This window comes from Parasteatoda tepidariorum, chromosome 12 (genome assembly GCF_982258835.1).
Source record: "Parasteatoda tepidariorum strain Cologne lab strain chromosome 12, Ptep-v5.0, whole genome shotgun sequence".
Taxonomy (NCBI): Eukaryota; Metazoa; Arthropoda; class Arachnida; order Araneae; family Theridiidae; genus Parasteatoda; species Parasteatoda tepidariorum.
This window is the reverse complement of record NC_141766.1, coordinates 10,874,190-10,901,219: the sequence shown is the minus strand read 5'-3', so window position 1 is coordinate 10,901,219 and position 27,030 is coordinate 10,874,190. Positions and strand designations below refer to the sequence as shown.

The 27,030-nt window shown below is 27.5% G+C and overlaps 1 protein-coding gene across 2 annotated transcripts in view; it reads right to left on the bottom strand.

Annotated features, from left to right (window-relative positions):
• Positions 1-27,030, bottom strand: part of LOC107443799 (uncharacterized) — a 425,279-nt gene that overhangs the window by 76,459 nt on the left and 321,790 nt on the right. For both annotated transcript variants that reach the window (XM_043040926.3, XM_043040927.3), the window contains exon 2: positions 12,185-12,346. In XM_043040926.3, the coding sequence (XP_042896860.2) occupies positions 12,185-12,346 (162 nt within the window). The remainder of the gene's footprint in view (positions 1-12,184; positions 12,347-27,030) is intronic.

Below are 27,030 nucleotides of genomic sequence, written 5' to 3'. Positions count from 1 at the left end.
TATTTTGCATTTCCCACCACATTGATGACCACATACTGGGAATACGTAAATCACTCACTCCTCAACAGATGGCAGCAATAAACTACATCTACTTGATCCACGGTTCATTTTGATACGGTATACACTATATTCTGGGCATGTACTATCTTATATTCTACCGCTTTACCATATTCCACCCTACTGAAGGAAAGTCTGTTCTATGCAAAGATTTTAAGATCGGTTTCGTTGCAAAAAATTTCTATCAGCATGTTTTTTCCTGTTTTTTTTAAATTTATTTATTTATTTTTTTGATGCATGCAGAATTTTAATGGTCACTTGACAGCCAGAGAAATTGAGCAGTATTTCAGTAATTTTTTTTAAAGTGTTTTAAAATGGGGGAAAAATAAAAATCAGATATTGATTATTATTAAAAAATAAACTTTAAAATTGCAAAATATAAATTAAAAATACATAAAAATTATGTGAAGTAGCTAAGAGTCTAATGAATTATGCCATAACAGAGACATTTAGGAATATTTATGAGTTGTTTTAAGCAAGCTTTTGATATGCTCTTAATTAAAAAGAAAAAAATTATTCTAGTAATGCAAAAGAGTAAAAAGTAAAGCAAAATTAAAAGAAAGTCATCAACAACCTTTTTTATTGTTATTTGATGACGTATGTTGCTTAATTATTGCTCTTTCCATCTCAAGATAAACAATATTTTTGCATCCATTTATCACTTTTAGTTTAAGAAAATAAATATAAATATAACTAGGGGTCTATTTTTCATTATACATTCTTTTTAAAGAGAGTAGCTAAACTGCATACTTCTTTAGTTATTTCATTTTAACTGTTGTTAAGCCGCTACTACTTTGACAAGTTTTCTAAAACAAACTAAAATAAAGCTTTTTTAATACTTTAGTGCACCTGAGTTAAAATTATTTGTTTAAGTGTGTAAAGGGACAAGAAGATTTAATGATGTAATAATTATAGTTCCTACAAAAACTTTTCGTGGAATGCGTTTAAACAATTTACTCCAGCATGTTTCAGATAAAGTAAATATTTTTTTTAGTGAATTCCATGTTATTCTGGCATATTTATTTCTGTAAACAACAATTAATGTAAATAGTATGTTAAGCAAGACAATAAAATGAATGTTAGAGCAGAATGAATAAGCTGTAATAAAAAAATTAAAATATAGCTATGCTTAAAACTGTGTCCATATGCTTTAGGGTCATTTACCTTTAATTGGTTTTAAATTCTTCGTCTACCAGCTATCGAAATTTTTGGCATCCATACCAAAAATATCAAGTGTTTTTAAAAAAATTTTTTTAATGATACCAAATAGAGTTTCGTAAATTCCTCATAGTTTTTCAGAATATTTTATGTCATCAAAGATAAAAAAAATCTGGTAAAATTACCGTAATGTATGATATTGACATTTCTGGTAAAAAAATCCATAATTCTGGTTAATAAGACCAAAATATAGGTATTTAAACTATTCATTTTCTAATTTTTGCATTCATATGGTAATGGCTTACCGGAAATTATAGTTTTCAAAATTATAGTTCTTATTACCACACATTTAGTAAAAAATACAAATATGAAAAGTAAATTTAACCGAACCGGTTTAAATTTGTCCTGACGATTTGTTGTCTTTTGAATTAGTGTTTTTTGAAAAAATATTTATGAACATTAAAAATATCCTAAAACAGAAAAATAGATCTTGGAAAATAAAGGACAAACTTCGTTTTAATAAATAAGACATTGTTAAATAGATCAAATAAAAAGTTTATTGTTATCTCAAAATTTAACCGAACTTCAGAGCATGACATAAAACCATTTATTCAGTTAAATCTTATTTTCAGTTTTGTATTTTTTACTAAATGTGTGGTAATAGGAAGTATAATTTTGAAAACCAGAATTTCAGGTAAACCTTTACCATATGAACGGAAAAATTACTAAATGAACGGTTTCATTTCCGTATATTTAATAAACCAAATTTTTGTTTTACTAGAAATGTCATAACCATGCAGTTTGGTAATTTCAGCAGAATTTTTTTTCCATTTAGCTTTGCGCAAAAATGCCAGTTGATTTTCTGAAACTTTTGCCCGTTTATTTAGGGTGCGAATGCTATGGAAAGAAAAAACTACAGTTTAAATTAAGAAAAATAATATAACTGTTTTGTCAATCTTTAAAGTCACTTAAACTACATAATAAACATATCTCGAAAAATTACAGTAAAAGGCCCTTGCCCTCTAGGGTGGCAGTTCTTTTTACCGTAAGATCTTACGGGCCAAAAAAAATCAGATGCACCGTAATTTAATACAGTATTGTTTATCAAACCACTGTACCTCAGTAAATTTTACTGTAAAAATTACGGTATAAAGCTTTACCATAATTTTTCAGGAATTTTTTATACAGCGTATATTGTAGTCCATGCGTTAAAGTGCAATAAAAAGAAAAAACTAAAATTTAAAATACAAAATATAGCCATTTTTTCTGAGTTTAAAAAGTGTACGAAAACGTAGAATAAATGTTGTTGAGGAAAAACGTCCGGACGATTTATTGTGTTTTGAATTATTGTTTCTTGAAGAAATATTTATGAACATTAAAAATATCCTCTAACAGAAAAGCAGATCTTGGAAAATAAAGGACAAACTTCGTTTTAATAAATAAAGCATTGTTAAATGGATCAAATAAAAAGTTTATTGTTATCTCAGTAATTCATAATTTTGCAAATTCCTTGCAAACCACCTTTTTTATATGTGTAAGTTCTTCTTCAAATCAATAGCATTTAATTAAGGACAAACTTCGTTTTAATAAATAAAGCATTGTTAAATGGATCAAATAAAAAGTTTATTGTTATCTCAGTAATTCATAATTTTGTAAATTCTTTGCAAACCACCTTTTTTATATGTGTAAGTTCTTCTTCAAATCAATAGCATTTAATTTGCTTCTTATATTTTCGGTGAATCTTAGTTCAAAGACTATTTAATATAAAATTGCTTGTTTTCGTAAACGTAAAAATTTATTTATGACAAATTGCCTGTGGGTTTATACACCAGAAATAATAAAAATAATAGATCTTACTTTCATCTTGGTCTTAATCTTTTATTTTGTTTTACATTTTATCATTTTTATCAAAAAACAAATAAATTCATCGGCTTTTTATGGTTGGACTTAAATCCATCATAATCCCTTATGAATATGTTTTTATTAATCCAAATATATTATAAATAGAAGTACATATTTTCACTCCCCTTAAAACCAATCTTTTTATTTTCCGATTTTTGCAACTCAACAAGTTTCCTAATTCATCAGAGTAATTAGTTTTATTAGACAAATCATTATGCTCCAGCTAATCGCGCCTTTAAAGATAGTTTCTTTCTTTTAATTTTCTTTTCTTTTTTTTCTTTGCAAAATTATAGATTTGTTTCATATAGTTTATGTATACAGGAGAACACGGTGTCACAAACACTGAGGGGGTTGCAAATCATACGCAGTGTACAAAGACAGTAAGCAAAAATGATGTTTCATATTTTTTTTAATTTTTTCATACTTAATGCAATTTTATGACCAGTGCTAGTAAAAGACGCTCAAAAATTTTGCCAGACTGTAGTAAGGCTTGTTGCAAATTCCTTTGACATTTTTGAGAAGGGGGCCCACTCCATGAAGGTTCCATGCAATGGTCAAGATTCTCACCAAAACGTTAGACATCAACTGCAGTAGTGTTGGTCATTAAGTGTATAATGTGTGAAAGCATTTATAAACAGCTGTACAAATATATGTACAATTTCTTAATTTATAACCGTCATAGAACAGCCGACCCGAATTTGAGCTTACGACAATCAATAGCCTTGTAATTTTGAACCCAATCCAGAAGACAAAGGGAATTCCTGGATCAATTCCCCCAGAGATATTGATTTCTTATGGGAACTTGGGGGGTTTCGTGACAATGACAGATTTAATGTGCACTAGTCGCCATTTAATACACAGGGATTCTTCAGTAAGCTGGACTCGAAAGTCTGTTTTCACGAACACGCGTCCAACGCCTTACCAACCCGGTTATTCACCCATATATGCATAGTTCTAATTTTATTTTACGACTACTAATGCTTAACTCCGTTGCCTTTTAATTTTGAGCCCAATCTAGAAGACGAGGGCACTCCTGGATTGAATTTGACTTCGTGGAGAACTTTTGATGGAATTAATCCGCATTTGCGTTTTATGGAGAGGAAAACCACGAAATCCTCCCACAGTTAGCCAGATGGCAAGAGGACTCTAACCCATAATCCGTCAACCACTGTGGATATTTTACGTCAGCACTGTGGTCGGCGCAAGCCGGATGCAGAATTTATCGACCAGCTCCTTATTAAAAATCTTGTGGTGTTCAGGCTTATTGCTATTGCATTTTTCATTCTTGTTGCTATAAGCCCACGTAGCTTTGGGCTTATCATAAAACATAAAATTAATTGTGCAATTGGCCTGATTTATTTCAGTTTCTCACCCACAGTAACTCAGGCTTATTAATATTAATCTTATTCAATATTTTGTGCATTGATTGTTGCTATAAGACGAGTGAAGTAAAAAATTTTTCAAAAATAGAATTCTAACAATATATGAAGTCAAAATTATTTCTACGAGTTAAATAAAGATTAAATAACACTTATAATAGGTGTTGTTATTCACTGTTAGAAGGAGAACTCTCATTTTCGACAAGACAACCTTCTTTGAACTGCATTTCGTTATTTTTGACAATGAGATGTGAATTACGTGATTTTTAATGACAAAATTGCAAAACTAAATTACGTGATTTTACGTTTTCACAAAATTACGTGATTTTTGTATGATTACTAAACAATTTTTGCTTTTTGACATGTTTATATGATTAAATGGCATAGGAATTGTATCATAAGATGTATTTTGTATGGTTTGTACACTGTACTACAAGATGGTACAGGGATAAGTGTGATCTGTTGCCGATTTCGATCAATGACAGATTACTTATTCCCTCACATTATTTTTTGTTGTATTTTCTAATCAAATTTTCTAATCAATGATTTTCTAATCGTTATGTTGCATTAAGCCCATGTGTTTGCTGAGATAGTACTATGCTTTAATATCCTCAAACAAGTGGTAATTTCCTTTATTAAACGGAATATTCACAAATTGGAAGAAAATTTCGTGAATTTTGAATATCCAATTCTTACAGCATTCACAAACAAGTTAGCACATAAATTTATGTTTGGTATGTTAATTAAAGATACTTTTCTATTTTAATTAGTTAAAATGGATACTAAATCTTGAGGTGATTCGCTATACTACCTTATGCAAAGCGCTAGCATAACACAAGGCTTATTATAATTAGCCAAAGAAAATTTAGTCTGAAAAATACATAGCATTTTATCTAATCAGCCTTAGGGCATGAAGATCAATTGTAATAAGCCTAAAAATATCAGGCTTAATGGAAAATACTCTTTCTCACCTCATACTCTTTTTCTGAAAAGTAGTATTATTCAATAAACTTACGACATGTAAGGTAAACCAACCAGTGAAGGAACACTACCCAGTGAAGGAACATTTCATATATATTGATTAAAAATAAGAATTTGAAAGTTTTTCTTTAGATTGATTGGTAACAATAGCTTACTGCCAAACAATAGGAAGTCATCTAGCAATGTTTTGGATTACCTGATCAAATAGACTTCTTTGGAAAAATTTTTGAATTTGTTATTATCTCTGCAACACCTTGTTTTTTGGAAAAAATTATAAGGTGAGTGTTTGTATTTATATGTTTGAAGTGGAATTAATTGCATGTAATAGTTTTAATTTTCTCACTGTGAAAAAGAGAATTCAAAATATAGTTATTGAAGTTACGTTTTATTTCTTTTAAGCATCATAGCATAATAAAATACTGAGATAAGGGGGTGTTTATTCACTGGATCACCAAACGATGAAAAACCAGTGAAGGAACAAGTGTTTCTTTACTGGGTTTTTTTCTAAGTTAATGAAAATAAAAGATAAACTTTAATGTTCTTGTACCTTTAGTGATGTTCCGCATCAAAAGTATGTTCAAAATACGAAAAACAACTTCTAACCAGTAAGGGAACAGGCATGTTCCTTTACTGGGCATAGATTTCCCAGTGAATGAATAGTATGTGTTAATATGTTGACAATTTAATTTTCAATTCATGATTACAAAAAAAAGTTAACATTTTCCAAGTATTTACATGTTATAATTTCAAGGATAGGCTTGTTTTTAAATATTTGTAAAGAGCATTAAAAAATAACCAAAATTAAGTGTTCCTTTACTGGGTGTTCATTCACTGGTAAGAGCTGTTCCTTTACTTGGTCTTCTTACAACTTGTTATTTGAACCTCCAAAACTTTAAAACAATATTATGTAAGTTCTCTACAATTTTTTTACATAATTTGCAATTAGTAACAAATATGTTGACATTTAACTAAAATTACGAATTTTGAAATTAATATGATTTTTTAAAAGACAAGCGAAGCTTAAGTGTTCCTTCACTGGTTACTTTACCCTATATGGTTTAAAATTCTATTCAGACAAATATTAGAAAAAATTGCGCCGATTTTTATATCGTTTGATATTTTTTTTTCTATAATATAAAATTACTTGCAACTCTTTTTCCGCCTTCACTTTAATAAAGCCATGAGTTTTTCTAGGTTAAAATAAATATAAATGTACTCATTACTAAAGCTCCTCAAGTTAAGAAACAAAAATTCTTTCTTTATTGCGTATAATTTATTTAATTAACTTAACCAAAATAAATACAACAGACGGTGAAAATATTTATAAGAACTATAAGATAGTTTTATATTTTTATCTTTTTTTTCTGTTTTTAATCTGGAAGAAGACGATAAAACTGACGAGTCTCTGGCATCTTTTTGTTACTATCTTTATCTTTGAGTTATTTTTATAGTTTCTCTTGTTCTGAGAAATTTAATAGTTTTCTCTACAGGTTTTTTTTCCTTCCTGATATTGATAAGTTGTAAATTAAAAATTCTTGTATGAAGTTTCGTCCCAGACTAATAAATTATGGATCATGTTGAGAAAAATGAGAGAATTGTTTTTGAATATTTAAGTCAATTTTATTTTGTATTTTTTAAAATTCATCTTTGCGTTATTAAATTTATATTTTATATTTTAATTTGCGGGAAGCTAGACAAATTTAAGTGTCTGAAATAAATATGAATGAAGTTTTTAAACCTCTTTTGTTGTGCGTTTTTAGCAAAACTTTAATTATTCATTTACTTAAAAAGTCGTTCAAATTGATTTCAACTGGACAAAATTTTTGAGCGTCTATTAATATTTTTACTTTTTAAAAGTGTCAAGTTGGTATTAATTATAGGTGATAAAGACTCGAAAATGCAATTAATATTTTATTACTATTAATATTAAATGTCATTAATTATCTACAAAATCAACATTATTTACGAGAGAGAAAGAGAGAAACGATTCAAAATGCTGAATATTTTATTACTTTTATTAATACATGTTACTAATAATTACTATTAATATTATATATCACTAATAATAAAAAAAATCTATGTATTTGGGAGAGAACGATCTAAAATGCTTATATTTTATTGATATTTATTACTATTAATATTAAATGTAATTAATACTCGGAAAAAAGAATTAGATTTACGAGAGAAAGAATCGACTCAAAATGCTCAATATTTTATTGCTATTATTACTATTGATATTAAATGTAACTAATAATCTGAAAAAAATCATTATTATTACGAGGGAAAGAAATGACTCAAAATGCTAAATATTTTATTACTATTATTACTATTGATATTAAATGTAACTAATAATCTGAAAAAAATAATTATTATTACGAGAGAAAGAAATTACTCAAAATGCTCAATATTTTATTGCTATTATTACTATTAATATTAAATATATATAATAATCTGAAAAAATCCTTATATTTACTTATAGAAGGAAACAACTCAAAATGCTAAATATTTTATTGCCTTTTTGAATGTAATTAATAGTCTGAAAAAAAGCCTGTATTTACTAAAGAAAAATACAACTTAAAATGCTAAATATTTCATGCTGTTATTACTATTAATATTTATTATAATTAACATACTACAAGATCAATGAATATACGAGAAAAAAACGACTGAAAATGGTCATATACTATTATTACTTTTAATATTAAATGACCTTAATAATCTGCAATTTTTATGAATTAACATGAGAGAAGTAATTAAAAATGCTTTATTCTAAGACTAGTATTACAATTTATATTACATGTCATTAGTAACTTAAAAATTCAAAAAATCTGCAACAAAGAGAAAGGTCTCAAATGACTTTCTTGAAGGAGAAAAAAATATAAAAGAAAAATTTTTAGCTCTTAAGAGATGGATGGTGTAATAAAGGATGTAATGAGGTGCAATACTGTTCGAGAACTAATTTGTTATAATGAACTAATTAAAATGTGTTTAAATGTAAAAAAGCTTTGAATCAAATGGTTTTAATTGATGAAATGAGCTAATTAAAATATTACAATGATTGAATTGTAATAAAATATTTACTTATCGATTTTACATTTGTTTTATTCCATGAAAAGAATTAACATATTTATTTATTTTACCGTAAAAAATGCACTAGATGGCATAAAAATTATGACCGGATTTATTTTTATTAAAAAATTTGATGTAACTTCTTATATAAACATACTGATAAATAATAATTAATTCTGGAAAAATAATTAATAATTTGAATCAATTGAAATAATTATGCGATTTAATTCTATTACATGAATAATAGGAAAGTTCTATTAACTCTCAGAAATTAATTTTATAACAGTAATTAGTTTTATTCAATTAAATAAATAATAATTCATCTTTATTAAAATGATTAACGCATTTTATTGAATGAACAGACCTTTTTATTATGTGATTGACAAGTTGAATTCCTAAACAGGTTTACATATTTTGCTATTTTTTATATTTTAGAGGATTAGATATTTCAATAAGCTTAGAAAATTATTTCTCATAATTGTTATATAGTTGGATAATCTCCAAGAGAAGAAAGGAGAGTTATTGAAAGTGAGAAACTACATATTAAAACGTAGCTACATTTTTTACTACGTAGCAGTTATAATTTATTTTCCCAGCTGATAACAGCTTTGTGACCTTGAATTTACAATTAAAGAGAAAAATTTGTAATCTACCGGCTCAGCGTAGTAGTCGCATATTGCGTTACTGGCATATATTTATACAATATATGAGTACTCTAAGAAAAAAATATTGTCAAAACTACCAGAATATGGTAAAATTTATCTTGTTTTTGGCTCTATGGGAACACCAAAACACCCGGTAATTTTTACTGAAGCGCTTTGTTAATAATTTTGTCACGATTAACAATAAAATATCGTTTAATATGTGATAAAATTTGGTAAATGCCGCAAAATTTAGTAATTTTATCACTATACTATAGAGTACGGCATAGAAACCATTTATTTGGTCAAATTTACTTTTCAGTTTTGTATTTGTTACTAAATATGTGGTAATAAGAATTATAATTTTTAAAACCAGAATTTCCGGTAAACCGTTATCATATGAATGGTAAAATTACCAAATGTATGGTGTAAATACCAAATATTTTGGTATCATTAACCATGTTTCATTTATTTATTTACTTTTCTTTCATAATGTTTTTCTCCTTGAAGATTAAAAGTATTTTTAGAAAATTCCAGAATCTAATTATCAAAAGTATGAAATGTTTTTGTTTGTAAGCATACCATAAATTTTGCTTGCATTAGCTTTCTATATTTGTTAAAGGTTTTAGTTTTAAATATTGGTGTTCGTTTAACAGTAAATTGATTAACAAATCAGCAGCAATCTCAAAAAGTGACAAACTGATATAATAATGAAAAGTGAAGCGTCAAAGTGTCAAACTAAATTAATTCTTTCATCTTAACTGATAAAAGAATTAACTATGCAAGTTGGTTCTTTTTTTTTCTTTTAAGATAATAGTTAAGGTGAACGTATACTTTCGTTAACGTTCTTATAAAAATATTCATAGTTTAATGTCATAGTTATGTTATTGTTAAACATAACTTGAAAATATATTTCAAATTAGTAAAAAATTACTTCATTTTCTGGAAGTGATAAAAAAAAATTATATGATATATGACGAAAACATGCAACAATAAAATATTATGAATTTTCGCTATATATAAAATGAATTAAAGTTATTACGAAATTTTTTTTAAAAAAATGATTAATGTACAAAACGTAAGGCAATGTTAAAAAAAAACTTCAACATTATTTTTCTTTTAATATTTTTCTATAATTCGTATTAACTCTTCTTGCCTTTATTCCTTTTAAGTAGGTAATTGGATAAATTTTAAAAACGTTGCAGAGAAAGAAATTCAATTACTGATTTTTTTGAGGTTGAATTTTTTTTTTAAGTAAAAAAAATATAGTCGTAGAAACTAACCTATTTCATGTAAAAAGGAATACGTTTAGTTAGTTGTATGTTCGTAAACGAAACAATATAAATTGTAGAATAGAAATTTCAATTAACTTAGAAGCTAAGAAATTAAAAGTTCTAGAGTTAGGAAGAGCAGAAACGATGACGCATTAAGAGGAAACGATTACATTAAATGAGAACAGAAACTTTGAACAACATTGAACATTTAACTTTGAACAATATTATGGACAAGCGCTCGATGGCGCTTAACCTTACTATTGTGCAAAGCATAGCGTTTGTCTTGCCTTAATCTTTATTAATGTAAAATAGACACTATGTGAAACCTCATTATATGATTTAATCTTAAACTGCAGTCTTTGATTTCCCTGAAGTACTTTCCCAAAAAACATATATGCAATTGTGAAAAGAACAAGAAAATTCTCAATGCGATTGAGTTGCGTTCACCGACCACAATACCGACATAATTATTTGTTAGAGTGTTTTTGGTAAAATAACAGAGTTTTTGCTTAAATTACCGAGTGTTCATAAAATAACAGAGTTTTTTTTTAAACAGCTGTACTTATCTGCTGAAAGAACAGGTGTCCGTTTTTAAATAACAGTATTTTTCTGTGAAATAAACGTGAATACCAGCTGACAGTTTTTCCCTAAGATTAAACAGATATTTTATAGAGTAAGTACCTTCCTATATCTCTAAACGAATATTTATGACTCGAGCTTATTCCGTGCATGGTTATGATTCAAAAGTTAATTATATAAAAAATAAATAAATAAAACCATTATAAAAAACTTTTTTTTAAAGCACAAACTATTATTGACTAAATATCTATCACTTCTTTTCAAATATCATGTGAATTTTACATACGAATCATAGTTATAAAAAATGATATACTCGCTGCCTATGGAAGAGTGTCTAGATATTGAAGATACTCAACATCAGTATCTGGTCTACACAAAAAAGATTCTCTACGTTGCGGCAGAGTTGCATACACCGATCACAATACTGACATAATAATTTGATAGAGTGTTTTTGTTAAAATAATAGAGGTTTTGTTAAAATTGTAGAGTTTTCGTATAAATAACAGAGTCTGTATTTTAAAACAGCAGTTTTTATCTGAAAAAACAGGCGTCTGTTTTTAAACAGCAGTATTTTATTTGTGAAATAAACGTCAACACCAGCTGATATTTTTTCCCCCGTAAATTTAACAGATTTTATTTAATAGTGTAAGTACTTTCCTAGCTCACTAAACGAATGTTTATGAATGGAGTTTCTTCCATGCATGTTTATGATTCAAAGGTTAATCATATGAAAAATAAATGAATGAAAACACTTAAAAAAAAAGCACAAACTACTATTGAATAAATATCTATCACTTCATTTCAAAGGTCATGCGAATTTTACGTATGAATCATAGTCACAACAAATGACAGTATTTTATTTGTGAAATAAACGCCAATACCAGCTGATAGTTTTTTCTCCGTAAATTTAACAGATTTTATTTAATAGTGTAAGTACTTTCCTAGATCACTAAACGAATGTTTATGAATGGAGTTTCTTCCATGCATGTTTATGATTCAAAGGTTAATCATATAAAAAATAAATGAATGAAAACACATTTTTTTTAAAAAAAAGCACAAACTGCTATTGAATAAATATCTATCACTTCATTTCAAAGGTCATGTAAATTTTACGTCTGAATCATAGTTACAAAAAAAGACTTACTCGCTGCCTATAGATGAGTGTCTAGATATTGGAGAAAGCTCAACATCAGTATCTGGTCTATACAAAAATGATTCTCTACGCTGCGGCAGATTTTGTAACACAAGTCCTGTGTTAGAACTCGACGACGCTTCTTTTTCGTGCGACTCATCTTGAGTATCAAAACTGTAAATAAAATTAGTTGCAAATTAGCAAATTGTTTGTAAAGCAAATATTTCACTCTAAAAATTAAATGAAATATAAAAAACAGAGATAAACGATACATGTTTTTATAATTTCAATAAAATACATCATCATAATTATTTCACTTTCTTGATATACACTTTCTATAGAAATAGTTATAAATTGAATTAAATGAATCATTTTATTTTAAGAAAAAAATGGTTAAGGAATGATAGTATCTTACAAAACCCTGATTTACCAACCAAACACCCTGATATACCAACCAAACACCCTGATTTATCAACCAAACACGCTGATATACCATCCAAACACCCTGATATACCAACCAAACACCCTGATTTACCAACCAAACACCCTGATATACAAACCAAATGTAATATTATTAACATATCTTTTTAATTACTGAAAATTTCATACTTCAATATGGATCGCATTAATTGAAGCGATTCAAATAACAGTGTGTATTTTCAAGAAATAATGCATTATATTTATGTTTTTTTTTCAGACAATTGCGCCCCCAAGAGTATATTTTCGTAAAATGGGAAATACGCATTTTTTTTCAACAAACTTAGCATACTTAATTAGTTTTGACACTAAAATATTCATATAATATATAGTTGATTGGTTAAGTTTCTTTAAAACTTGTAGATTTCTTATAAAATAAATCAAAAATTAAAAAAAAAATCGATATTTTTTTTAAAATGAGTGATCATTTTTTAAATGAATGAAATTTATTCCCCAGTGTAATTCGAAATACTGGGTCTTTCGAACGAATGCTAATTCCCTTTGAAAATTTCCTATTCATACGAATGTTGAAATTTTATCGATAATTCGAACATTTGTCCGATTTTCTGGTTAACTTGAAATCTGTTACTATGACAACCAACTATATATATATATATATATATATATATATATATATATATATATATATATATATATATATATATATATATATATATATATATATATATATATATATATATATATATATATATATGCAATAACAGGGCTACAACCCTGTTATCAGTGTTGTATTTAGCTTGAAATAATTGCAGTCTTAAGCCATTATACTTTCTAAACAGGTTTATTTAAATGTAGGCTGGTATTGATAACAATTCACGTCCCCACTCCTGCAAAGGAGGGCGAGTGGACAAAACTCCGGACAATCCCGGAACAGCTTCTCAGGATCACATCAGGATGAAAAGGGAAACGCAAAACTATGCGTTCTTACGTTTTATACCAACACAGATTTGAGGTAAAAAGGCACACTGTCGTACATTCCTTGTAACCTTACGCATTAAGGAAAATCATTTCTGCTTCCTTATATGGAAGTGAAAAAGGGAACGATTCTGAAAATAACTCTTCCCTTGAAATATAAATCTATTTATATTTGAATGGTATGTTTTCAGCCTTGAATTCCCAAAATATAATCTCTCTACGCTTATTCTTTAACAAAGACATTTTATGAAAACGAAAGAGATTTAATTCATTTATTAATACAAAAGTATTTAATTTTCGTATTACCTATATATATATATATATATATATATATATATATATATATATATATATATAATATATATATATATATATATATATATATATATATATATATATATATATATATATATATATATATATATATATATATATATATATATATATATATATATATATATATATATATATATATATATATATATATATATATATATATACACACACATAAATTAATTACCTGAAAATACGAATGGAAATGTGACAGATTGTTAGTGGAGTTGAATAATATTCGTTATGTGAATAACATTCATTGTTGATAGTGTACGTTTATTGCATCCCCTATTCTACGTCACAATATTTTTAAGTTTTTATTTTAGTAAGTAGGGGAGAGTCGGGTAGCCCCGCCCACAGTCAATTTCATATGTATAGAATATTTTTTTAAGTCAATGGGCCATCGGACATTAATTGTTATATTAAAAAAAGATTATTTTCAAAGTTTCAAGTATTCAAGCAGCTGTTAACATGGTAAACAATAGTTTTGAAAATATGTTGAATACAGTAGTCATGAAATTAAGAAATTTTGGTTGAATGTTTCGATTAAACTTCATTTTAATACTAAAAAAATAATTTTTTCTATACATACAGCATTAAAGTATGTAGTCTTAAGTTTAATTTCCACGAAGAAAGAAGTTTATATGTGAAAAATTGTTCGAGTAATTACAAATTTATAAAAAAATTGGATTTCGGGTAGCCCCGCTCATATGAATGTCGGGTATCACCGCCCAATTTTATTTCGTCGATAAATGTACGGTTGCAAAAATTATTATTTTATTGCTTCAAATTTGAATGTTATATGCATTTTTAACAACAAATATTGTTGTTATTAAATGATTGTTATTAAGTGATAGAATTCACTAAAAGTATATAAATATGTAATAAATAAAATAATTTTGTGATAAAAATGATAAATGAGGTTTATCTATTGTCAATACATTGGTCATTTTCATTTACATCCGAAAAAACAGTCAAAAAGCATAATGTTTGTAACTGGGCGGGGCTACCCGACACATTTTCAAAAGAGATGAAAAACGTGTTTTTTTTTTAATTTCCATTTTTTTTAAGCTAAACTATTCTTTTTTTTTTGGTTTATTCTCTTTGCATTATTTAATTAGATGTTAAAACAATAGAAACGTACAAAAATATTGATTATTACTTAATATTATACAGAAATATAAGCAATACTCCTTAAGTGAGCGGGGCTACTCGACTATCCCCTGCTAATTTTTTAGTTTTAGAAATTTCGAATTTTGATTAACTCAAATTTTTTCCCCTGCCTCTTTCATTTTGAATAAAAAAAAAAGAATCTACTGTACGAGGACCAGAAACGCAGTTCAATTTAACTTTCAGTTACGGTTGGAGTTAATTTGCGGCCCGATATTTTGGTTTTAGATTGAACTGATTTTTTCTGAGAGCAGAGTAAACAAAGTTTGTTACATGCACGTTCAAAAAAGTTTTACACCTTGAATTCAATAAGCAACAGAAATTTGAGTTGTCTTCAAGCAAATCAACTTATTAAAGCCTGTGGTGACAAAACAAGAAGCAATCAGAACGTCTGGCAATAATCCAAAAAAATTGTATGAGTTGGAGATACGTATTTGGAAGCAAATGTTTTATTTTTATTTGTACATAACATTCTAACTGGTCACGCTAGGGAGAGTTGTCTTTTAATGATAAACACTGCTGCAATCATTATTTTTTTTTTTTTTTTTTAAAAAGGTATGGTTTAAAACTACTAGATCATGTTAAAATTTACCGTGTTTTTGGCTGTATGTGAACACCAAAAAACGCGATAATTTTTACCGAATTGCTTTGGTAAAACTTTTGGTAGAATTAACAATAATATTTAATTTTTTTGCCATGTTGTTTGGTATTAAATGTGGTGAATTTTGGTAATTTTATAGCTTAGAGCAATGGTCTCCAACTCCCCGGCAGTGGACTAGTATCAGTCATCAAATGGTACATCAGGAACATTAAATTATTCTCATTTTATTTAAGTTGGAGTATTTCTTTCAGATTTGCACAAATTCTCATGGACAAGAGGTTAACCGAGACATAAGAGACGTTACTTAAAATTGCACCAATATCGCACATGTAATTGCAGTTTATTTTGAAGACATTTTTAAATACAATTAAATTAAATTTATCAAATAAAACCGAATATAAACAACTAACGTCCTCCCCCCCTCAGTGGTCCGTGGTAAACTCATCAAACGTAAACCTTTCTACGGCTATAAAAAGGTTGGAGAGCACTACCTTAGAGCATGGTATAAAAACCATTTATTCGGCTAAATTTGCTCTTCAGTTTTTTTTCTAAATGTGTGGCAATTATAACTACTATAAAATTGAAAACTAGAATTTCCTGTTCTGCTTAAAGTATGCTTAATTTTTTTTTCGAAAATTATCATTCCAAACAAGTACCGTAATTTTACCAGTTCTCCGAGTTTTAAATGTGTTTTCAAATTTCGCACCACTTACAATCTATAATTCTATAAAAAATTGCTAGACAGAACGCGTCAGAACCCATTAATATCACAAATAACAATTTTTAAAAATAATTTCGGGTCATGATATCAACTTAAAATCAAAACCTATTGAACATAGTAAACTTATAAATTAATAGCAAAACATAGTAAACTTATTGAACATAGTAAACTTATAACATAGTAAACATTGAACATAGTAAACATTGAACATAGTAAACTTATAAGAAATAGTAAACATAAAAATTGCGGTGGCTCTTCAACGACAGTTATAAAATTAAATAAAATTTAACTCTCTAAATCAACACTTTTGAGTAATATCTGAAATTGCATTATCAAGTGAATGCTTTGTAAGGAAAATAAAAGAATAAATAAATGATATATAAAATAAATAATACATAAAAATAAATAATGTATAATTGAAAATGAATGATGTAAAAAAATAAATAAAATAATTTGTGAAAAAAATGTCAAATTATTTTTTGTGAGCTTATATTGCATTTTATTTAAAGAAAAGTCGAATCATTTCCACAAGCATGGAATTTAGCAGTGAGGAACAAGAAGTGGTCGAAAATACGTCATGGCGTCAAGAACAATTGCAGCAGCATTTTTAAATTGCATATTTAAATTGTTTCTTTTTTTTAATTAAAAAGTGAAACATGGCTTAAAACAGGTACGCAGACATAAAAAAAACATTTTTCTTCGTATGACTTTAAATTAGCATATTCTTGGTACAGCCTTTAAATAACGTAATGGTTCGCATTGAGTTTCGTTTTTCGATCGACAACAAAAAAAATGTGCATTACATGAAAGTATGTGTTTCTTTTCTATTTTGGTAGAGCATAGCAAATCTTTAATTTTTTTTTATTTGTTTACCAAGCACTATTTTAGCCTGGGGACTTTGCATATTTTAACAGTACACATTAACAACTTGCACTGACAAAAAAAAAAAGTTATTTTAATTGAAAGTTAGACTATCGCGAATTTGGCAACCATTTTGGTGATATTTTTGGCGAATAAAACCACATCTATTATCCCGAAGTTTCGAGACTAACTGCAATAGGAAGTGAGATTTCCGAGAATTGACAAAAAGTTCGGCGACTCTTTTCCTATAAAAACGGGACGTGATGAACTATTTTGGTTTTGACAAACGAATGAAGTACATTTTGTTGATACGAAATCGCATTGTATCATTTAAATGAAAGAAAAATACTTTTAAATTAGCTGTAAAATGTTATTCATTTTATGTATTAACAAAATTAGGAAATTTCAAGAAACTTAAAAGTTATTTCAACGAATCACAGGGATGAGATTCTTCCGCGGATTCGCGGATTTCCGCTTTTTTTCAGATTTTTCCATTTTTCCCGCTGATTTCCGCTGAAATTTTTTTTTGCACAAGTTAAAATATTTTATGAGGAATTTAATTTTCCACGGAGCGAAATTACTGAAGTCTTTATTCCACCCTCTGAAGTTTCTCTAAAAATCATTTCCTTGGGATAAAACTGGTTGATCTTTATACAGGGATGAGATTCTTTTTGTCTCTCGAATTTCAACCTTTTTATCAAAAACTCCGATTCTCTAAAAGTTTCGTTTTTTTAATAAATATCTCGCTTTTTTTTTAAATTCAGTCATTGAAGTAAAATAATTATATTTATTTACGATTTTCAAAGATAAACTGAAAATTCAAACTACGTCCTAGCTGCTAACCCTTCCGCATTTTTACTTACATTTGCTGTTTTCTCCGATTTCACGCACAGAAAATAAGATTTTCCGTATTTTTTATCCGTCGGCGGGATAGCTCGTATTTTCGTAATTCAGACGTCGCTGCTTCTTGTATTCTGGCGTGAAAACAAACAAAAAAATAGAAAAAAATATGTAGGTGGATTTGCGGTGAAAATATTTATTTGCTCATTCAATTAATCTTGCAAATTTTTATTTATTATGTCTAAACAAAAGCAATACAAACAAGCCTTTTAGAAATTTCAAGTCCAGACTCTGCAAATAACTCGATTTTTATTCACGCGATTTTAATATCAATCATCGATTTTCGTATTTACCTGATTTAAAAGTTGCGCATTGCGATTCTTATTTGCGCTATTTAAATATCGTACATTATGATTCTTATTTACGAGATTTAAAAATCCAATATCGTGTTTTGTATTTATGTATTTTTAAAATTGCGATTTTATTATCAAACATCGATTTTCGTATTTACCTGATTTAAAAGTTGCGATTAACGTTGCGATTCTTATTCAGGCGATTTAAATATTGTACATTGCGATTCTTATTTACGAGATTAAAAAAACCAATATCGCGATTTGTATTTACGAGCTTTTAAAACCCTATGTAGCTACGCGAAATTAAAATCCAATGTCGTGATTCGTTTTTGCGGTTGTAATATCGCGCGATTTAAAAATTATGCATCGTGATCTAAAAAATACGCATCATGATTTGTATTTTGCGCATTTTTTAAGTTCGATGTAGAGTTTCAAATTCACGTGATTTAAAAGCCTCTTATCGGGATTTATTATCACATGGTTGACAAGTTTAAAAATCGCACTTTTTTTGTCAAATTTTTTGTTTTTATATATATATATATATATATATATTTTTTTTTAAAATTTTTTTTTCTTGGATTTCCTCTTTTTTACTTTCTGACTACTCTCATCCCTGGAATCAAAGAATAAATGTATTCCTATAATTTTGCTCGCAATCTTACTTTACAAGCAAAGGAAACATCGGATGAAGATAAGAATAACGTTAATGAAAATTCATTACCTATTAAAAATTTTGCATCGATGCAGAATACTCCTCATTAAAGTTGAAAAATATTTGCACCCTTTTATGAATTAGGGTTACTAATAATATGCTTTTATTGTAAGTTTTCAGAGAGCTCATTTTGGAAATTCAAAATAAGGATAGTTTATACAGCCAATAGTTCTTCAGTTTTTACAATTATAACTCTAAAAAATATTGAAATTTTAGAAAATTACAATAAATGTACTGGAAAATGAAAGTCACCTTAATATGTTTTAAAGCACCAATATTATTTTTTGACGTTAAATTGAGTATCCTGAGTATCTTGGATTGAGTATCTTGGATATTTTAAAATAATAATTCACTGCTGGAGTTTTTATTTTTTAATCACGGTGAAATAACCGGCAGAAGTATGTCTATCTAATTAACCAAACAGTTAGCGGTGAAGAGCAATTTTTTACCTTTACGACTTTGAAACCATTTACAACTAATATGGATTAAAAACCACGGATGCAAAACGATATGGCTTTTTAACTAATTACAACTAGCATAGTTTCAAAAACGTCAAAATTAAATTTAACTAGATATAGGCGCTAGGATTTTTGTTAAGTGGTGAACATTGAAGTTAGGTTGCAGTTGAGTTGTGGATCGGTGTTCGATATGGTTTAATTAGTTCATCTGGTTGTTTTAGTTAGAGTAAGAGATGGGAAATCTAGACTTTTTTGTGTTAAGTAGGTTTATGGTGCTTATCAAATGAATGGTTCGATATGGTTTAATTAGTTCATCTGGTTGTTTTAGTTAGAGTAAGAGATGGGAAATCTAGACTTTTTTGTGTTAAGTAGGTTTGTGGTGCTTATCAAATGAATGGTTCGATATGGTTTAATTAGTTCATCTGGTTGTTTTAGTTAGAGTAAGAAATGGGAAATCTAGACTTTTTTGTGTTAAGTAGGTTTGTGGTGCTGTAATCTACGTGTGAGTGAGAGAATTGTATTCTCATAGCCCAAAATCACAAATCGAGGACTGCAGGACACGGGAAACTGCAGGATGGTCATAATGTTGACAGATTAGCCTTCTCGGCTATAATATGCACTCAGCTGCAAGCAAGCAAGTAGCTTCTTCAGGTGGGCCTAGTTGGTGTGATAAAATTTTGGTTGTTTAATCATATTAAGTAAAAGCAGTTAATAAAGAGTTTTCTCACAAAAAACAGTTTGAATATCACTTTATTAACAGTTATTTGACTGTTTTGTTTCAATATGGTAAAATAAAAATTAAATAAATTGCTATTTATTAATTTTTCCCCAGGCATTTCTAACAGTGTGACTTCGATTGTTAATGATGCTTTAATTTTTACAATTATTTTTACAATAAGGAAATATTGAAATGTAATTAAAAATATGAGATAATTGCACTGGATTTGAAAGGAATTTCCCTTTACTATGATTCAAGGAGCCAATATTATATTTTAAAGTTGAATCGAGTTTTCTGAGAGTATTCAAAGTTAGGATAATTTATTCTGCTAATAGTGCCTCAATTTTTAAAATTATAACTCTGAAAAATATTGAAATATTAGTAAGAAGATGAATTGCACTGGATTTGAAAGAAATTTCCCTTTACTATGATTCAAGGTGCCGATATTAAATTTTAAAATTGAATCGAGTTTTCTGAGAGTATTCAAAATAAGAATAATTTATTCTGCTAATAGTGCTTCAATTTTTACAATTATAACTGTGAAAAAGATTGAAATATCACAAAATATTATATTAATTATACTTATTTTTAAAGAACTTGACATTTTTAAATTTTAGTAATGAATATTGATTGTTATTTACAAAAGCTAATAAATATTAAATGTAAAAAACAAAATTTAATACATATTAAATGTCAGAATTAAAATAAATTTTTATATAGTCAGTGAAGTTAAGGACAAAATTATTTTGAGGGATGAAAAACAAGAAAAAAATTGTTATTCATAAAATGTAAACTTGTTATTTTGAAAAATAGATAAATATCAAATGCAGAAATGAAATATGTTTCTGAAACTATGCATGACAAAACAAAAAGAAAGTTATAAAAATATGAGATAAACCATAAAAAATCTAGTCACAAAGTATAGACTAGATAATATGAAAAATTAACTTATATGCAAATATAGATTTTTAAAATGCAAATATAGATTTTTAGGATTGAAATACATTTTGTGCGCTCGTTATGCAAGAGAGAGAAGATGCAATTCATTGTTTTGTTCAATTTGTTGAAATATATATAAACTTAACAATTTCTTCTTTAATTAAAAAAAAAATACGGAAAATAATTCTTAGAAAAGAAGAGAAAAACACTCGTTTTTCGTTTCCTTTTTGAATAAAATATCAGCAATTTTGTGTACGATGAGGAAAAAGTGAAAATTTATTTGAAGATCGTACAAAAAACACTCACAAACAAGCTGTCTTTTATGAAAAGCTGGGTAATAAATTACTGTACTTTTCTGAAAGAATATAAAAATAAAATATTGTGCTTACGTCGAAGACTAAAAAGCTGCAGCTTACAAGAAAACAACTCAGAATACTAAATCATTGTTCAGAAAAATAAAATCGTAATTGGGGGAAGAGATTGCTTGACATTATTGCCAAAGATTAATAATAATCGTTTTTCTTTTGTTCCAAAGAATTTTATGATATTTATTATAAATCATGTTAAAGGCGTTAACGACGAAGAATTCAGCAAAATAAAAATGTTTTTGTATTTTTTTTAATTAAAGTAATTGTGAGATTGATAATTAAAAAAATATAGGGTTTGCTGCTTTAATATTTTAATAGCTTAATGAAACATACTTTTTTTTAGAGAAATGTATTGTAGAACTTTGCTAATATCAAGTAAGAGGGAAGATTTTTTGTTTGTATTAACAAAGATGCTGTTCTATTTTATATAAGCAGAAAAAAAAATCAAAATAAATTGCACGTACAGAATCAAAAATAATGTTTATTTAGAAAAGGGGAAAAATGGCAACAAAGGCGTTCTTTTAAACTTTTTTAGGAGGAGTAGCTAATCCATGCTAATTATCACTTTTTAACAGCTTTTACGTTACACTAATAGAAATGAAATGGAAAAATTGGTTAAATAACAATTTAAATAATTGTTATGCTGCCATATTCAAACGAAACAGTCAAATAAAAATAAATAAGACTGCATTTAAACTGTTAAACGTGAGAAATACCGTTTATTAACTGCTTTCATGTAATACGGTTAAACAACTAGAATTTTATCGCACTAGCTAGGCCCACCTTTTGAAGCCAATTAGTTCCTTGCAATTGCATTACAGAATGTGGCCGAGAGGGCTAATCTGTCACTCTCCTGACTGACAGAGCTGGGGTTCGAGTCCTAGCAATGACGCCGCAATATTTAATCCATCCCCCTCAATATTTAATCCATTTCCAGTGTCCAGCACTCCCCAATTCCTCACCTACACTTTCCAATGCCCATTACCAAACAAAAAGCCCAGCTTCTATGTTCAGTTAAATTTCTTTTTTATGTTTCTGAAACCATGCTAGTTGCGAATGGTTAAAAATCAGTATAGTTTTGTATTCATGGTTTTATAATCATACTAGTTATAAACTGTTTCACAACCGTAAAGGTAAAAAATATTCTTTACCTTAAACTTTACGGTTAATTGAATGTATAGACTACTACCGGTTATTTTACTATAATTTTGGAACAACAATTTCACTGTAGAGTGGGCAATCAACTGTTTGTGCAACAAAATACTTTCCAACAAATAAAATAAAATATACAGTGAAGTAGCTCACAGTTCGGAAATTCTTGTTCGTGTACTAAGTCATTTCATGTTTTTCAGATCAGAATTGGCCACCCAGGTTATGTGATTTAACACTGTAAATTTTTTTTCTTTCATTTTTTAGTTTATGCCGGCAAAGCCACAACATTTTACGCCTTAAAGAAAGAAACTGAGCACTGAATCAACGACATTCTTCATTCAAATTTATGCAGAAGGTCATTGAGAATTTCAACAAAAAAATGCATATATATGTCTGTAAAATTGTAGAAGCCTTTTTCTTTATATGCTACTCCATACATAACTCTACGTTTTATTCTTTATGAATAAATAAAAAAATTCTAATAATTATTTTAAAACCTGAAATTTCTGCCAATTCTACTTGAATTTTGTGACCCTCTATACATTTGAATCCGAAATCTATCTGACAAGAATTTTTTTAAGAAAAATGAAAGCTAAGATCTATCACTAGTATACTATTATTTATTATTAATTTACTCTTTTACTAATAATCTTAATCATAAAGTAACTATAACCTTTTAGTTTGCTTCTGATGATAAACCATTTCCTTAAAATTGATGTACTTGTAATAAATAACTTGCTTAACTTGATAATATTCTACTTTTAATAAATAACTTTAAGCTCAATAAATTTTTACATCGCAAAATTAACGGGTATAACGGCATCAAACCATGTTTTTTTTTCAAAATATTTCAATATTTATCCAATTGATTTGGACGTTAAAATCGAGATACAAAGCCACGCAGTTTGGAATTTAGGTGATAGTTCAAACTCGAGATGGCTTTTTTGACATTCTCTTGTAATAATTTTACATAAATTATACCATTGAAGCATCACCTTATTTTAATATATTGCAATAGTAATTCGGATGGCTTAGTAGATTGAGAATCTGCCTTCGTATGAAGTGATCTATTTTTAAATCCCAGCTTCCATTTTATACTGACCACGTTGGTGACAAAAATATTTTACAGAGGTAGGCATATCATGGATCAGAGGCCCTTTCAGTCGTGCTGACAGTGAGTGGTTTTCGTAGGTTTAATCATCGTTAAATGTGAATGCGGGTAAGTTTCACTTAAAAGGTCTTTTCTGCAGGAGAGCTTCTCTCAATTCTTGATCGATTAGTTCTTTTGTCTTCTGATTTGGGTTTAAAATTACAAGGGTATGAAGTTGGATCTTGTTTGATATAGCTGCAAATCCAATAGAGATCAGCTGTTTAATGCCAGTGATAATAAAAAGAATGCATTGAAATAATTCTTTACATGCTCGTAATCGAGTGGCAAAGCTGTGCTGTCTGGAATTTTGGCTGTCGTTTTTCTTCTTCAAATGACAAAGCAATGCCATTAAACGTGGTTTTTTTATACCACGCATTTGAACTGTTTGACGCATCGTAAGTTTAATGTAAGTAAATCCCTCCTTTTGGCTAAATTTTTTCAAGTAACAAATATACGTAGTGCTGGGAGGTTTATTTACAATAAAGTTGTTTGCTGAATTGCAGCTATTCTGTTTCAACTTAACATTTGGATGATATTTTTAACGACAAATAAATCCAGGTGTTTGAGTTCGAATTATTTGGGTTTCGAATTAACAGATGTCAGGTTAGCAAATTTTAGATAAACAATATTTTTTAAAATTTAGTTTAAACCAAATTGTTACATTTCTGAACATTTTTTTTTTGATTTTTTGATATTAAAAGCTATAAAGCGTCGTTTTTTGATAAACTGTTGGATGGAGAAAAAGGTAAAATTCTATGGATGTTTGTTAAATAAAGTAATTTATGAAGTGAGTGTAAGGAGTTCTTTTGTCAGCGTCGTTTTTTGATAAACTGTTGGATGGAGAAAAAGGTAAAATTCTATGGATGTTTGTTAAATAAAGTAATTTATGAAGTGAGTGTAGGGAGTTCTTTTGTCAGCGTCGTTTTTTGATAAACTGTTGGATGGAGAAAAAGGTAAAATTCTATGGATGTTTGTTAAATAAAGTAATTTATGAAGTGAGTGTAAGGAGTTCTTTTGTCAGCGTCGTTTTTTGATAAACTGTTGGATGGAGAAAAAGGTAAAATTCTATGGATGTTTGTTAAATAAAGTAATTTATGAAGTGAGTGTAGGGAGTTCTTTTGGAAAAAATATATTTCACGCTTAGACATGCAATGCAAGTGAACTGCCGAAAATAAACGAATAGAAGCAAGAAAAATCATATTTAACATTATTTTATTATAAAATGTTTAAAAAATACGATAGTAAACTAGAAATCTGCATATGCTCTTTTTTCGTACATTATACACTGAGAAAATAGTATGATAAAAACTACCAGAATATGGTAAAATTTGCCTCCTTTATGGTTCTATGGGAAAAAAGCGAGGTAATTTTTCCTGAAGAGTTCTCATAATGATTTTAGCAAAATTAGGAAAAAAATGTAGTTTTATAATGTGTGATAAAATTTGGTAATTTCATTATCACAGCTTACACTGTTAAATATACTTTTCACTTTTTTTTTTACTAAACGTGTGGTAATGAGAACTATAATTTTGAAAATCGGAATTTCCGGTAAACCGTTATTATATGAACGGAAAAATTACCAAACAAATGTTTTAAATGCACTATATTTTGGTTTAATCAACCAGATTTATGTTATTATTATTATTAAAAATGCTATTATCTTATAGTACGGTAATTTTTAACCAGATTTTTTTCTCCATATGAGCATATAACATTTATAGTAAATATGTATATGACGTTATTTATACAGCAATTCTCAAAGAATGAATAATCTCAAAACGAATATGAAACAATTATTCTAAAATGAGTATGAACTATAAGTTTCAAAATAAGTATAATTTTCTTTGTGATGAGGGGAATATGTAAGGTTGTATAATATGAAATAAAAGATTACTTTATTTGCAAATATTTTGCGCTTATTACTTTAGAGCCATTATTTTACGAAGTTTTATAGGTTTAGAATTTTTCAAATAATCTGTATTATGATATTTAAGGAATTTTCCTCAAACAATCAATATTTTAACAATATTTCTGTATTATTTAATGTGTAGATCACTTGTTATAAATATAGTTTATTCCAATGAAAGTTATATAGCTGTGCTAAGAAGATTAAGAAATATATTGTATTTATTACGTGTTTATATATTTATTTATCGTAAAGCAAATCCAATATTATTTTTTATCACTTTTACTTTACTGTTAGAATTTTTATTCCATACGAGAAATTTTTATCGATATAATCCAATAAAATTTTTCACGTCATTCAAAAGAAAAAAAAGTTATTGTTGCAAAACTAACTTTTAACGCAGCGTATTCCAACACATTTTAACTTTATATAAAACATATTATTCCCAGATGTACGGTGTTTCGGCTTTACTTGCCACTTCGTGAAAATAGTTATATAATGTAAAAAATTCCAGCAGATTAAAGTAAGTTTATATTTATTTTAAATATGTTTTCAACTAGAATTTGATTTATTGGAAATGGATTATTTATATTCGAAATAGTGTACAATGAGTTGCTTTTTATTTTACTCCTGATTACATCAATATTCATGATAGTTATTAATGATAAGTGCAGTTTTTAGTTAGAAGGTTTGAAATTCGGCAGTTTGCATTTATATTATTGTATTGTAATTAATTTACATACTAATATTAGTATAATAATAAACATAAATATATGATTATGTGTTATAGAGCTGTATTTTTAAATGATCCCAATTTAGTTTATTTAAGTATAATCTTCGTTTTAGTTAAAAGGTAACTTTATAAATTCAGTAACTTTATAAAAATAATTTTTAAACTTCTATTTTATGATTTAAGTACAAATTTAAAAAATGAAAATACTTAATTTTATAATTTAAAACTATAGTATATTCATAATATTCTAACTAGTATGTTCATTCTATTCTAACTAAAAACTGCACTTATTGTTAATAACTCTCAATATTCATGATAGTTATTAATTGCAAGAGCAGTTTTTAGTCAGAAATTTTGAAATTCGGCAGTTTGCATCTATATTATTGTATTGTAATTAATTTATCTATCAATATTAGTAAATAATGACCAT